The 15,552-nt window shown below is 47.0% G+C and overlaps 1 protein-coding gene across 1 annotated transcript; it reads right to left on the bottom strand.

The window, feature by feature from the left end:
• Positions 1-6,463: 6,463 nt before the first annotated feature.
• Positions 6,464-11,429, bottom strand: TMEM223 (transmembrane protein 223). The gene is made up of 2 exons (XM_056853466.1): positions 10,970-11,429; positions 6,464-6,758 (listed from the first exon to the last, which is right to left on the bottom strand). The coding sequence occupies exons 1-2, from the start codon at positions 11,427-11,429 to the stop codon at positions 6,466-6,468; spliced, it is 753 nt and encodes a 250-aa protein (XP_056709444.1). The 3' UTR covers positions 6,464-6,465.
• Between the last annotated feature and the right edge of the window lie 4,123 nt (positions 11,430-15,552).

Genomic DNA, 15,552 nt, shown 5'->3' with positions numbered 1-15,552 from the left:
TGGAGTAGTAGAGGCAGAATTGTTAAAAACAGGCATAGAACATTAGTTGCTTTGGCCAAAAAATGTAATTCAGTCTACACAGAACTTTACTAATCCCTACTGTTTCAGAATTTGGGCGGGAGGGAACACAGGGCATATACCTAGGGTTGCCAACCTCCAGGTACCAGCTGGAGATCTGCCATTAAAACTGCCCCCCCCCCCGATTTGGGCTGGCAAGGCATGCCCTGGCCCGACCAAGTGATATTTATGTCATATCCAGCCCTTGTAACAAATTAGTTCGACACACCTTCTCTAAGGGGCCGCCATAAGTTGGCTGTGACTTGACGGCACTTCCCACCACCACCAATTTAGGGAACAACTAGGGTTGCCAGGTCCCTCTTCGCCACTGGCAGGAGTTTTTGGGGGCAGAGCCTGAGGAGGGCAGGGTTTGGGGAGGGTCTTCATTGCCATAGAGTCCAATTGCCACAGCTGCCATTTTTCTCCAGGTAAACTGATCTCTATCAGCTGGAGACAGGGTTGCTAACTGCCAGGTAGTAGCAGATCTCCTGCTAAGGCAACTGATCTCCAGCCGATAGATATCAGATCATCTGGAGAAAAATGGCTGCTTTGGCAATTGAACTCTATGGCATTGAAGTCCCTCCCCTCCCCAAGCCCCGCCCTCCTCAGGCTCTGCCCCAAAAACCTCCCACTGGTGGAGAAGAGGGACCTGGCAACCCTAGCTAGAGATCATAATAGCAGATCTCCAGCTAGTACCTGGAGGTTTGGTAAACTAAAGTTAGCGTGCTGTAGGAGAATTAGCAAACATACAAACAGTCACAAAACTGCAAAAACACTTAGCTTTATAATTGTAAAGCATAAAACAAAGCAAAGATACACCCAGTATCTGCTGCAAACATGGACAATGTCCATGTTTGCAGCAGATACTGGGTGTATCTTTGCGTTGTTTTATGCTTTACAATTATAAAGCTAAGTGTTTTTGCAGTACCTGGAGGTTGGCAACCCTAGGAACAACACAACATATGACAATGGATTGCATAAATTAAATGTGTTGGAGGAAGAATACTTCCTTTCATCTGTCCTAGATCTACTGCCTATCATTTTCATTGGACTGACCCTGAGTTCTACTGTTACAGGAGAAGGAAAAGAAGTTCTCTGTCTCCATTTCATAAACCTTGATGATATCCCTCTCCAGTTATTCCCCCTCCCACACACACACAAAGTAGTAACAGACAAGACAATCTGAACAGAATGAAACTTGGGAGGCCTGGTTTGAATTCCAGCCCCACATGCTGGCTGCCTGACTCCTCTTACTACCAACCCAAGCAAGATGCCTTCCCCTGCAGTACCGACCCGGGAACAGAGCCAGCTAACGGGGCCTTCCGAGAACCTCCTGTCCTGCCAAAGCACACTAGGAGTTCTTAGAATCACAGTAAAAAGCAGATGGGAACCCCCCCCCCCGCAGTCCGATGGCCCTCCAGGAGTAATAATATATAGGGCACAGACAGGCGTGAAGAACTGAAAACGGTGACTGACAGTCCGGGGGCACCAACAGGGTAAACTCCAGAACTGCCCAGAGTGGAGGAAAACTAGGGCACATTTTCGCGCTCAATGAACATGGGTTAGTTGCTCTACATTCCATGAGACTCAGAACCAGGATGAAGGGGGGGGGGAGAGAAAGAGCATGGCTCTCCCCCTCCCATTTCAGTGTTTGTCTAGGTTTGGATTTTAACCCAACTAAGATCTAGTTCTCCCTGTGGCACTAAACATGTCTGGGCTGTACATAGGGTTGCCAACCTCCAGGTACTATAGGGTTGCCAACCTCCAGGGACTATATGCAAACCGTTACCTATGCTGTAATAGAACTAGCTAAAGGAGAAAAACAGCACGATGGGCTGTATAAATGAACACAATACCCAATTATCTAAATTTATGCAATAAAATGTGAATTGAATAATACAATGTTATTGCATAAATTTAGATAATTGGATATTGTGTTCATTTATAGAGCCCATCGTGCTGTTTTTTTCCATTAGCAACCTCCAGGGACTAGCTGGCGATCTCCTGCTATTACAACTGATCTCCAGCCGATAGAGATCAGTTCCCCTGAAGAAAATGGCTGCTTTGGCAATTGGACTCTATGGCACTGAAGTCCCTCCCCTCCCCAAACCCCGCCCTCCTCAGGGTCCGCCCCAAAAACCTGCCTTTGGTGGCGAAGAGGGACCTGGCAACCCTAGCTGTACAGCTTCAGGGTCCTGTGGCAGAACATTCCTCTATACACTGAACCCCCGCAGCAAATTTGCATGAAAAGCTAGCATGTCAGGAACAAGGTGAGTCTAGAAAACTGACATGCTAGGCTTCTGCAAGCAGAACTGCTTTTCTTTAGTTTATTGAGAAACACACACTCATGTGACCTGCAGTCTGTAATAGCGTAGCTCACACAAACATTTACTACCTCGGTGAGAACTACGCCTCTGTGGTTGTTGTTACAAAACCAGCTTGTCCCAGTGCCATATTAAACCAGTACTTAATCCAGTTGTTGCCACTTTCACCCCGCCTTCTACTAAATGCATGTAGATGTGTCTTACTGGGCCAGTGATGGGTGTCTCCCATTGTTTATCTCTGCCAGCAAACAGTAATGATTAGGGGACTAGAGCAACTGTCCTATGGGGAGCGGTTAAGACTCTTAGGGCTGTTTAGCTTGGAAAGAAGGCTGCTAAGGGGAGACATGATAGAGGGAGGTCTATAAAATTATGCATGGTTTGGAGACAGTGGACAGGGAGAAGTTTGTCTCCCTCTCCCATAATACTAGAACATGAGGTCATCTCCTGAAGCTGGAAGGTGACAGATTCAAAACAGATAAAAGGAAGTATTGTTTTCACACAACACATAGTTAAATTGTGGAACTCCTTGCCCCAGGATGTGGTGATGGCTGCCAACTTGGAAGGCTTTAAGAGGGGAGTGGACATATTCATGGAGGAAAGAGGTATTCATGGCTATTAGTTAAAATGGATACTAGTCATGCTGCATACCTATTCTCTCTAGTATCAGAGGCACATGCCTATTACATTAGGTGCTGTGGAACACAGGCAGGATGGTGCTGCTGCAGTCATCTTGTTTGTGGTCTTCCTGGAGGCCCCTGGTTGGCCACTGTGTGAACAGACTGCTGGACTTGATGGGCCTTGGTCTGATCCAGCAGGGCCTCTCTTATGTTCTTATGTGGCTGATAAGATCGTGACCTACACAAGGTCACTCGTAGAAGGAATTTAAATCTGGGTCTCTCAGTCCCCCAAACGAACATGTGCATTTTGAGGCATATTTCTATGTAGCTGAGGAAGCTTGAAGAACCCATGAAAGGAAGGACAGGTCACAACAGGCCAGTTTGAAACCGGGTGCAAACAGCACCCTTATGCCAAACAGTCTGTTCGTAACTTCACTTCCACGCATGTTTGGGGATACAGTCTCAGAACACCACATTCATTACTGAACAAGCTCAAACTTAAACGTTCTCCCTGCAGCACTAACCAGAGGAGCAGATTCTCATTTTATTGAAATTATATATCATGCCCTCGGTTGGGGTGGGAAGGAAGCACCCTCCTATTAGACAACTCGTAATTTTATAGAATTTGCAGTTCTGACATGTACCGATGGCCTCAGAATGGGAAGGCACGTTCATCGAGGAGGAGACACTATTGATGCTTGTTAGCCATAATAGCTATACGAAACCTCCATGTTCCCAAGCACTATACCCCAGACTACTGTTTGCTGGCAGAGATAAACAACGGGAGGCACCTATTGCCTTCATGTTTTACCCACGAGCTTCTCATCAGCAGCTGGCACAGCACTAAGGGAGACAGAAACGCTGGAGCAGAGGGCCCTTTGGTCAGATTCAGCAAGGCTCCTGTGTTCTTATAAGGTGCACCAGGGTACCTTTCCACAGCGTATGTGCTCGTGAACTTTAGGCTCAGATTATATGGAGGAACTGAGATGATGACAGACATGTGGCAGACGCAGTACACAGTGCGGTTCTTGAGTGTCAGGGCACTACTCCTTGGCAGGAAAGTTACTAACCCCCCACCCCAGCCACTGGCGGGGGATGGGAGGTCGGGTTGCCAGGTCCTGGTTGGGAAACTCCTGGAGATTTGGGGCTGGAGCCTGGGGAGGAGAGGGACTTCAGTGGTGTACAATGTCATAGAGTCCGCCCTCCAAAGCATCCATTTTCTCCAGGGGAACTGATCTCTGTAGTCTGGAGAGGAGGCATAATTCTGGGGGATCCCAAGTCCCACCTGGAGGCTGGCATCCTTTTTTGGCAGCAGCCCTGACCCGGCCTACCAGGCCGCCCCCTTCTAAATCTGCCTCGTTTATTCAGAACATTTCCATTCCACGTTACTTCAGAGACACTCAAAACAGTTTACAGTAAAGAGCATATCACAATCCAAATTGTTAAAAGGTTTTGGGTCTCAATTTATACTGTGGGCAGGAGTACGGAGCCTAAGGTTAGCAGCCCGGCCCCAGCGTGTTCAGCAAAATGGTCTGGGTGCGGCCTAGGGAGACTTGGGACTTTGGCCTACTCTTAGACTGGATCAGCAATGTTCTTTAGCCTTTTACTCAGGGTCAGGCTCCTCTGAAATCCTGGGGAAATTAAAAAAATATTCTACACAAATATAGAAAGAGAAATGGATTTGGCAGCCATTTTATATTTAAAACTATGTATTTTATAAAAAAAGATATTTTATAAAATTATAAATATATAATCTATAAAATTATGCATGGTATGGAGAGAATGGACAGGGAGAAGCTTTTCTCCCTCTCTCATAACACTAGAACGCAGGGGTCATCTGCTGTAGCTGGAGGGTGAGAGATACAAAACTGATAAAAAGTATTTCTTCACACAACGCATAGTTAAATTGTGGAACTCCCTGCCCCAGGATCATAGAATCAGAGTTGGAAGGGACCACCAGGGTCATCTAGTCCAACCCCCTGCACAATGCAGGAAATTCACAACTACCTCCCCGCTCACGCCCCCAGTGACCCCTACTCCATGCCCAGAAGATGGCCAAGATGCCCTCCCTCTCATAAACTGCCTCTCATGAACTGCCTAAGGTCATAGAATCAGCATTGCTGACAGATGGCCATCTAGTCTCTGCTCAAAAAACTCCAGGGAAGGAGGAGGTTATCACTCCCGGATGTGGTGATGGCTGCCAACTTGGGGATGGGGGAGAAGAGGCCTAAAAATGAGTGGAGATTCCTAGAAGGGTGGAATCAGTACCATCTAGCATTTAACACGAGGAGTGGCTTGCCACTGTCTCCCCCAGCAATCCCCTCCTAAAATTGGTAGGCAACACAGGACCAACTTACCATCGCTGCGCCTTTCAGCTCTCCTTCGAGCTTCCTTCCCCCAGGCGCTGTCGCAAAGGTCTCCCTCTCTCCCAGCTCCCCTGTCCCGAGTGAAAGTTTCCATGGCAACAGCAGTTACAAGGGAATCCTTGGAAGCTTCTGCTCGGACGCAAAAGGAAGACCGGAGGGCCAAAGGGGCAGCGCAGAAAGAGAAGAGGAAATTGAGTTGCCACTACACCCCTACCTGACCCTAGAAGCTAAAATGTAACTGAAGCTATCGTATTTTGGTCACATTATGAGAAGACAAGAGTCACTAGAAAAGACAATCATGCCAGGAAAAGAGGAAGACCCAACAAGAGATGGATGGACTCAATAAAGGAAGCCCCAGCCCTCAGTTTGCAAGATCTGAGTAAGGCTGTCAAAGATAGGACATCTTGGAGGGCTTTGATTCATAGGGTCGCCATGAGTCAGAAGCAACTTGACGGCACTTAACACACACATATCCCAGGCTCCTGTGCCTTTAAACAGCTGCAGAAACCCAGAGGCAAACCTGCATGGAAATACAGTGAGTTTTTATCACGTGGTGTTAAAAGGTTTGGGGCGCTTTAAGAAACAAGTATGGTAACCCCAATGTGGGGGAAATCGGGGTCTTGAATCGACTGGAAAGGGGTCTATTCTTCCAAATACCCAATATCCTGAAAATTAATTGTGCAGCCATCACAGAATTTCTGCTAGCAAGGCCTAAACAAATGCGATTTCCCCTCTTTATCCCACAGGGAAGAAGGATGTCTTCGAGTGTGAAAGACGTGCTTATGTGGGAAAGGAGCGAAGACATCTGTGGGCGTTTTCTGCATTTTTACTTCGCAAAGTGATCAAACAGGGTACAATTTCAGGTATTCCCGACTAGCTCAGGTCCCAGACTCCCTGTAAATCTGTGTTTGTTTCTTGGGGACAAAGGAGTGATTGAAGAATTGTTCTGATGATGGTGGTGGGAGATTCCCCCAGTCCCCCCACAGAGTGGATTTAATACATAATTCAGGAACGGACTGTAACTCATCCATCTCTTCAGCAGCCCAGTACAGAAGGTGGGCTCTTCTGCATCCTCTTCCTCTGTCACTGTACGTTTTGGCCTTACAGTTTACGATAGGCGCCCACAGTGACATCAAAAAGCTTGGCGTTGGTGATTCTCCCTTGCTTGTCCAAGAGGAAATAGAAGGGCCTCCCCTTGACCTTGAGGGGGATCATGGCCGGCACCTCGGAACGATGGGACATGCAGGAGATATGGCGCAGGGGGACGGTGAAAGACGAGGATGGCCCAAAGAGATAATAGGTGGTGAGGGTCACTTCCTGCCCACCACGGTGCAGCAGGACTCGGCTTACAGAGCGACGTGAAAAGACGAAGCCTGCCACCACTATCAGACAACCTGGGGGAAAGGAACAAATTGGCGGTTAAGGCGAGACAAGACAGAGGTCTATAAAATTATGCATGGTATGGAGAGAGTGGACAGGGAGACGCTTTTCTCCCTCTCTCATAATACTAGAACGCAGGGTCATCTGCTGAAGCCGGAGGGTGGAGATTCAAAACAGATAAAAGGAAGTATTTCTTCACGCAACACATAAATTGTGGAACTCCCTGCCTCAGGATGTGGTGATGGCTGCCAACTTGGAAGGCTTTAAGAGGGGAGTGGACATGTTCATGGAGGAGAGGGGTATTCATGGCTACTAGTCAAAATGGATACTAGTCATGATGCATACCTATTATCCCCAGGATCAGAGGAGCATGCCAAATATATTAGGTGCTGAGGAACACAGGCAGGATGGTGCTGCTGCGGCTGTCTTGTTTGTGGGCTTTCTAGAGGCACCTGGTTGGCCACTGTGTGAACAGACTGCTGGACCTTGGTCTGATCCAGCATGGCTTTTCTTATGTATATGGTTTATTTTAAAGGGTTTTCCCCCACCCCCGCAGATCTCAATATATGTACTTTATAACCTTAAAAAAGTAAGATTTTCAACGAACCCTGCAGTCATTTTCAGTTTGAATGGCTGGTTGTGATGCAATATTTATTTATTTATATTCTGCCTTTTTCAATGAATCTCAAGGCGGATGACACAATGTAAACAAGGCAATCAAATAGCACAAGCCATCTATTAAGCAACGTAACAGGACTTGTACCGTTATTCCTATTTATACAGAACTGATTCAGTGCCTAAAACTTGTGGGATTAAAGTTAACTAAAATTTCTTTAATTTGGTGGCAGCCCAAATTATCATGATGTTAACCAAGGAAGAGGGGGACTGTAAACGAATGCCAGGGACATTAATTTATGGCTTTTATCATTTTATTTTTGTCATGTTTACATAATGATGGAATTCATTAAGACAAGGCTGGAGACGGTCCCTGAGTTTACACGGCTTTTTTGGCTGAGACAAATTCCAAGGAAGAGGGCAGATCTATTAATAGGTATTTGCCACCAGTTACAGAATGTCCATATACAACCTCAGCCTACTCGCTGGATACTAGTCGCTAGGGGCAATGACGTGGAGTTGGGGGTGAACAGCAAGGTGGCCAGGTTTCTCCTTCTCTCATGATACTAGAACGTGGGGTCATCTGCTGAAGCTGGAGGGTGAGAGATTCAAAACAGACAAAAGGAAATCTTTCTTCACACAAAGCATAGTGAAATTATGGAACTCCCTGACCCAAGATGTGGTGATGGCTGCCAATCTGGAACGCTTTCAGAGGGGAGTAGACATGTTCATGGAGGAGAGGGCTATCCATGGCTACTAGTCAAAATGGATACTAGCCATGCTGCATACCTAGTCTCATCAGGACCAGAGGAGTATGCCTATTATATTAGGTGCTGAGGAACACAGGCAGTATGGTGCTGCTGCAGTCGTCTTGTTTGTGGGCTTCCTAGAGTCACCTGGTTGGCCACATGAATAGACTGCTGAACCTTGGTCTGATCCAGCATGGCCTTTCTTATGTTCTTATGTTATGTTCTTAGAACAGAGGAGAGCTGTCACCTTCTTACTCAGCTTTGGAGCATTCAACTGATCTCTGCTGGAAACAGAATACTGGCCTAGAGGTCTAGACATTAGGAAGAATTTTCTAAGTTAGAGTTGTTCCTCAGTGGAACAGGCTTCCTCTGGAGGTGGGAAGCTCTCCTTCCCTGGAGGTTTTTAAGAAGAGGCTAGATGGCCAATTGAAATTGTTCAAGACTTTCTATTCCTTGGCTCCACCATCAACCAAAAGGGAGACTGCAGCCAAGTAATTAGAAGGAGATTGAGACTGGGAAGGACAGCCATGAAGGAGCTAGAAAAGATTTTGAAGTGTAAGGATGTGACTCTGGCCACCAAGACTAGATTAATTCATGCCATCATATTCCCTATTACTATGTATGGGTGTGAAAGCTGGACAGTGAAGAAAGCTGATAGGAAGAAAAGATTCCTTTGAAATGTGGTGTTGGAGGAGAGTGTTACGGATTCCGTGGACTGCCAAAAAATCAAATCAGTGGGTTATAGATCAAATCAAGCCTGAACTGACCCTAGAAGCTAAAATGACTAAACTGAGGCTGTCGTATTTTGGTCACGTCATGAGACGGCAAGAGTCACTGGAAAAGACCGTCATGATAGGAAAAGTTGAGGGCAGCAGGAAAAGAGGAAGACCCAACAAGAGATGGATTGACTCAATAAAGGAAGCCACAGCCTTCAATTTGCAAGATCTGAGCAAGGCTGTCAAAGATAGGACATTTTGGAGGACTTTCATTCATAGGGTCGCCATGAGTCGGAAGCGACTTGACGGCACTTAACACACACACACAGATGGCCATCTGTCAGCAATGCTGATTCTATAACCTTAAGCAGATGATGAGAGGGAGGGCATCTTGGGCATCTTCTGGGCATGTAGTGGGGTGTCACTGGGGGTGTGGGGGGGAGGTAGTTGTAAATTTCCTTAATTGTGCAGGGGGTTCGACTAGATGACCCTGGATGGTCCCTTCCAGCTCTATGATTCTATGATCCATTTGATCAGGGACATGCCATATTAGATCTTGAATCAATCCTTTTCTGTGTTAGATTTTGTATTAATCCATGCTTTGATTACACTCTGCCCTACTGAGCAGGAATGTTATGGGAAAGAATGGTGAGGAAAGATTCCTTGAGAAAATGCCACAGGGAGCTTTTGTAAATAACATGAATGATATGCATAGATAGAAGGCCTGTAGCGCCAACAGAGATATAAGGCATATTGTTTATGGAACCTCACAAGGACAGTGAGTATCCAGAGGCTATGCTAGAAGAATGTATGTCTTAAAGCAATGTTGGCAATCTGACTTCTATGCATATTAGTAGAACACACATTCTCAAGGTTGTCTACGTATTTCAAAGAAGACCCCAATAACCAATGTATCGCCAGTCCACATTCCAATATTGATTTTACTAACTCAGGTGTCACTAGTACGTTTTTGTCACGTACTGCTATATGTCACCTGCAAGTCATAATGTTGTATTACTACACACCAGTGAAAAGGTATATAAGGTGACATTATGCTTGTGAGCACTGTCTTAGCAACCCATTGAGTTGCTGGCAGTGGCCTATTATGCATAATAAATCTTTTTTCTTAACCGGTTTGTGTGTCTGGCTATTTGACTTGGGACAAAAGCACCAAGGCCCGAACCTTAGCATAACCTACGGGTGGCGCGAACACATTTGTATTTGATACAACAATTGAAGTGCTATTTTCTTGCAGCGCCCTCAAAGGTGCTTATTGCAAGCGGCAGAACTATGAGTTAGGCCATAATTGAAACTGCAGACTCCTCGGGGCAGAGCAGGACGGGGGGGGCGGCGGATCTACCTTGTTTGTTTATTGCTTACAGTTCTCAGGGTATTGAGGAGTGGTGTGCTACTCTCATGGGGGGAAATAGAGACCCGAACCGTTATTTCAAGAAAGCAGTTTATTCTGACAGCTGCGACCCAGAGGCCCTAATGGGCAGAAATCTCTGAGTCCCGATTATACTGGGGAAGAGATATTTATCCAAATTCAAGTTATGTTGATACATCAACAAGTTATGCATATCTCATTGTATTACAGACAGAAAGGCGACTCAGTACAGTTGCAGTTGCATCTAGTTTCTCCTATCATTGTTTATCGTTCACTCTGACACTCCATGACTTACTTAAAGCACACAGAGAGCAAGCCTCTATCTAGGTCACTGGTTCCCAACCGGGGGTTCGTGGACCCCCAGGGGTCTGCGAGAACTAAATTAAGGTCCATGAAACAAAGTTATAAACCCATAATAAATTAATATTTTCAATTAAAAGTCCTCTATTATAAAAATATATATTCAAATATTATTCTAAGTTTAATGTTTAACTAACAGTTATGATTAAAGTTTATTTTCAAATTCTCGGACTTTTTATTGTGAACCTTGGGGTCCCTGCACCGAACAAAAAAGTCCTAGTGGTCCCTGGTCAAAAAAAGGTTGGGAACCACTGATTCTAGGTAGACATTCCTTCCCCCAGCTTCCCTAGCAGTCTGGATGCCAATTATGACCGGGAGATCTTTGGGGCCGCTGCTACCCTACTACTCGCGTGCAGCCAACGAACAAGAAGGGACAAAGGAGAAGCGCCTTCCCTTACCCACGGTCAGGCACGAGGCGGTGAAGCCCAAGCGCCACTTGTTGGAGCCGGGGTCGAGGACGGCTCCGCCCGGCAGGGCGGGCAGAGGCCGCCCCTCCCGCCGGGGATCCGAATCGGGCCGCTTGGCGCCGGCGGCGCGCAGGGAGTGGAAAGCGAAGTGCGCCAAGTAGGTCCAGAAGAGGAACTGGCCGGCGCAGAAAAGGCCGAGGAGGCGGAAGAAGCGGACTCGGTGGTGCTGGAAGAGCAGGACGTCCCGGGGCACGCGAGCGTCCAGCGGGGAGGAGTCCTGCGCCCCCCGGGCCGCCTCCCTCCGCCACGGGGTCTTCCCCGCGCTGCTCCTGCCCCTCGCGGCCCAGCTCCAGGAGCGGACAGGGCAGGGCGCGCCCAGCCGGCCCCCAAACAGCCCCGGGCCCCGGGCCCCCCAGGCCCGCACCCCACCGCCCCACGTGCAACGCAGCATTCCGGAGTCACCCTTGCCGGGGTCCGCTGCGGCGCAAAGGCTCTTGGGAGGTGTAGTCTGGGTAGAGGCAAACCCGTGGAGCCCCGTGGCGCAGAGTGGTCGGCTGTAGTACTGCAGTCAAAAGCTCCTCTCGCTGCCGGAGTTCGATCCCGACGGAAGTCGGTTTCAGGTAGCCGGCTCAAGGTTGACTCAGCCTTCCATCCTTCCGAGGTCGGTCAAATGGGTACCCAGCTTGCTGGGGGTAAAGGGGAGATGACTGGGGAAGGCAATGGCAAACCACCCCGTAAACCCAGTCTGCCTAGAAAACGTTGGGATGTGAGGTCACCCCATGGGTCAGGAATGACCCGGTGCTTGCACAGGGGACCTTTACCTACCTTTAGAGACAAACTGCCGCGCCTTCTATTATACACGTGGCTCCAGACCTTTTGCTGTTGGCCTGTATGGGAAGCAATCCACTCCTCTGCGCCTTCTGCGAATGGTATTGACTCGCATAGCGTACATATGAAGCTGCCTTATACTGAATCAGGCCCGTGGTCCATCAAAGTCAATACTGCCTACTCGGACTGGCAGCGGCTCTCAGGCTGAGGTCTTTCCCATCACCTACTTGCCTGGTCCCTTTAACTGGAGATGCCGGGGATTGAACCTGGGACCTTCTGCAAGCCAAGCAGATGCTCTACCACTGAGCCACAGCCCCTCTCCATGGCTCTCCAGGGTCTCAGGCAGAGGTCTTTCCCATCACCTACTTGCCTGGTCCCTTTAACTGGAGTTGCCGGGGATTGAACCTGGGACCTTCTGCATGCCGAGCTGAGCCACTGCCCTTCCCCGGAATGACTTTGAATCTGAGGCCGTGGAAGAGCATCTGCTTGGCATTCAGAAGGCACCAGGTTCAATCCCCGGCATCTCCAGTTAAAGGGACTAGACAGGTAGGTGATGTGAAAGACCTCTGCCTGAGACCCTGGAGAGCCACTGCCAGTCTGAGTAGACAATACTGTGATGGGCCAAGGGTCTGATTCAGTGTAAGGCAGTGTAAGGATGTGTCACTGGCCACCAAGATTAGATTAATTCATGCCATCGTATTTCCTATTACTATGTATGGATGTGAAAGCTGGACATTGAAGAAGAAAGCTGATACGAAGAAAATATTCCTTTGAAATGTGGTGTTAGAGGAGAGTGTTATGGATACCGTGGACTGCCAAAAAACAAAAACAAATCAGTGGGTTATAGATCAAATCAAACCTGAACTGACCCTAGAAGCTAAAATGACTAAACTGAGGCTGTCGTATTTTGGTCACGTCATGAGACGACAAGAGTCACTGGAAAAGACAGTCATGCTAGGAAAAGTGGAAGGCAGCAGGAAAAGAGGAAGACCCAACAAGAGATGGATGGACTCAATAAAGGAAGCCGCAGCCCTCAATTTGCAAGATCTGAACAAGGCTGTCAAAGATAGGACATTTTGGAGGACTTTCATTCATAGGGTCACCATGAGTCGGAAGCGACGGCACTTTTAACACACATACACACACACAAGGCAGCTGCATGTGCTCAATTTGTGAAAAGAGGTATACACACGACCTCCTATCAGGTAAGATCACATTCAGAAGGCCTTATGCCTGTGTCTCTAAGGACTAGGCAGGTAGTCTGCACAGACAGGGCCTTTTCAATGATGGCGCTCCAGTTGTAGAACTCCCCGGTGCAAACGCTATTATTAAAGCACCAAGAAGTGTGCCTTCTGTTTGAGCATACTTTTAATAACTGAAGGTTTGTTTACTCATTTGATAGTACTCGGTCTTGCTTTAAGCCACCAAGGAAGTTCTTTTTAACAGACAGGAGTGACAAATGCATATATACAATTAAGCTTTTTTTTTTAGCTAAATATTTTGTTATTGTGTCTGTATAAGCTGCAGTTCAGTGTACCTTTACTTGAAAACAAGTCCTCCTGGACTTACCTGTATAAACTTTTAAAGGTTGGTATGTAAGGACCAGACCTCACCTGGACAGCACAGGCCAACCCAGTGTCACTGGAAGCTGGTATTTGGCTGTGAGGCCATCAAGTGACACCAGGGTTGCTATGCAGCAGACTGCAATGGCAAACCACCTCTGTTATCTCTTGCCTTGAAAACCATACAGGGTTGTCCTAAGTCAGCTGCGACTTGATGGCCCTTTCCTCCACTGTGAGAACCTCAGTCCCGTCCACTGTAATTTATTCTGCATATGTAATTTCATTTATTTGGTAATAAAATCCTATTTCTACACACAGAGGAGAAAGAATTTACATACACAAGATTTACACAGGCATAACAGATTCTTCTCATGTAAGAACTGACCTGTGCACCCTTCCTCTGTGATTCTCTTTTTTTACTCCCCACAAAGGCCACAGCTCGGTAGAAAAGCACATACATCACATGCAGGTCCCACATTTGGTCTCTAGCATTTGCCAGTTTAAGAAGCTCAGCATATGTTGGGAAAGGCATTTTGAGAGCCAATATGGTGTAATGGAGAGATTAAAACTGAGGGAGACAAGCATAAAAAGCAAGGTTTCCTTTAAGTCAGGGGTGATGAACTCATTTGTTACGAGGGCTGGATATGACATAAATGTCACTTGGTCAGGCTGGGCCCTGCCTCACCAGCCCAGATCAGGACTGTGTGTGGGTGTGTGTGGCTGCCTTGACTGGTGAACCCACAGCGGGCTCACCAGCCCAGATCGGGACTAGGGGGATGGATGCCTCGCGGGCTGGATAAGCTCTCTCAAGGGGCCAGATCTGACCCGGGGCCATATGTTTGACACTCCTGCTTTAAGTGGGAGGGTCAGCGGACCAAGATGAATTAAAAAGGAACACAGGTTCTAGCAAACCAAATATAAAGCAAACATTAAGACAAGCAATAAGCATTTCTTTAAATAATCAGAAGCAGGAAACTGGTTCTGCCACTGGATGAAAAAGGAGTGAAGAGATTGCTTAAGACACATGGGGAGATGGCAGAGAAACAGAACAAATTATTTACATCTCTTCATTCTGGGCCAGATACCCATGCTGGAGCTGGATAGCATGCACCCAAGGGTTTGTAAAGAGCTCAAATGTAAAACTGTTGCTCTTTTAACCAGTACAGATGTATGGCACAGCCACATATGAAACTTTGTGTACAGTTGTGGTTGCCCTAGAAAATCTATATAGATGGAAGTCAATATAAACTTGGTGATGAACTTTTCCAGTTATACTATCCACCAGCGGTGCTAATTGACTAACAAGACATTAGTAAAATTAGCAAGGTACTCTATTGTATCAAAGATATACCTGCATATTGTTTCATTTATGCCCCAACCTTTCTCTGGTAGCCATGCCTACTTCAGCTCACCAGTGTGTGTTAAGTGCCATCAAGTCGTTTCCGACTCATGGCGACCCTATGAATCAACGTCCTCCAAAGTGTCCTATCCTTAACAGCCTTGCTCAGATCTTGCAGACTGAGGGCCGTGGCTTCCTTTGTAGAGTCAATCCATCTCTCTTCTCATAATATGTCCAAAGTACGACAGCTCACCTAGCTCTGCATTAACTTGTTTGGTAAGCTGGGAGGTGTTCAGGTTTAGAATTTTGCAGTTCTGAAGATACTGATAATGAAAGGAGCAGGGGAAATGTTATTTGGGTCCCCACCAGAAAGAAAAAGCAGGGCATCAACAAAATGTGGCAGGTGGGATAAGCTTGCTCCCTCAAATCCTCTGACTAGACGCAGCTTCTTGGAAAACATTTGCAGATATGAACACACTCTTCCACTACCAGAGCTGTGGCTGTCAGTGTAAAATTAATAATAATTTGAAGAGGTTTCCTTCCCCCACTGAGCATCTCTAGAATCAGCATTAAGAATTAAGTAGAATCCTTTATCCACCTGCAAAAGCTGCGGACACAATTTTCCTAGCATTCAGCTCCCGCTTTGTCCAGTTCCTTTGGCCTTTGTTTAGTAGAAGCAATGGCAGAACATCAGCTTCATATGTGGAAAGGGCCAGGTTCAATCCTCATTTAAAGAGCTTTGTGTAGCCAGTGCTGAAAGAAAACCATCTTCCAAAGTATTAAATTCTGGGCTAAATCAGCAGCCCCCAATCTTATTGAGTCTCATTTTGAAGACATATAAATAT

The sequence above is a fragment of the Euleptes europaea genome, chromosome 7, assembly GCF_029931775.1.
Source record: "Euleptes europaea isolate rEulEur1 chromosome 7, rEulEur1.hap1, whole genome shotgun sequence".
Classification (NCBI taxonomy): Eukaryota; Metazoa; Chordata; class Lepidosauria; order Squamata; family Sphaerodactylidae; genus Euleptes; species Euleptes europaea.
Note: the sequence above shows the minus strand (reverse complement) of the source record. Positions and strands in the feature narration are given on the sequence as shown.

Excerpts from the sequence above, each read along its gene's own strand:
- TMEM223 (XM_056853466.1), bottom strand. The coding sequence starts at position 11,429 with ATGCTGCGTTGCACGTGGGGCGGTGGGGTGCGGGCCTGGGGGGCCCGG. Across the intron at positions 6,759-10,969 it reads CGCCTCGTGCCTGACCGTGG|GTTGTCTGATAGTGGTGGCA; the intron begins GTAAGGGAAGGC and ends CCTTTCCCCCAG.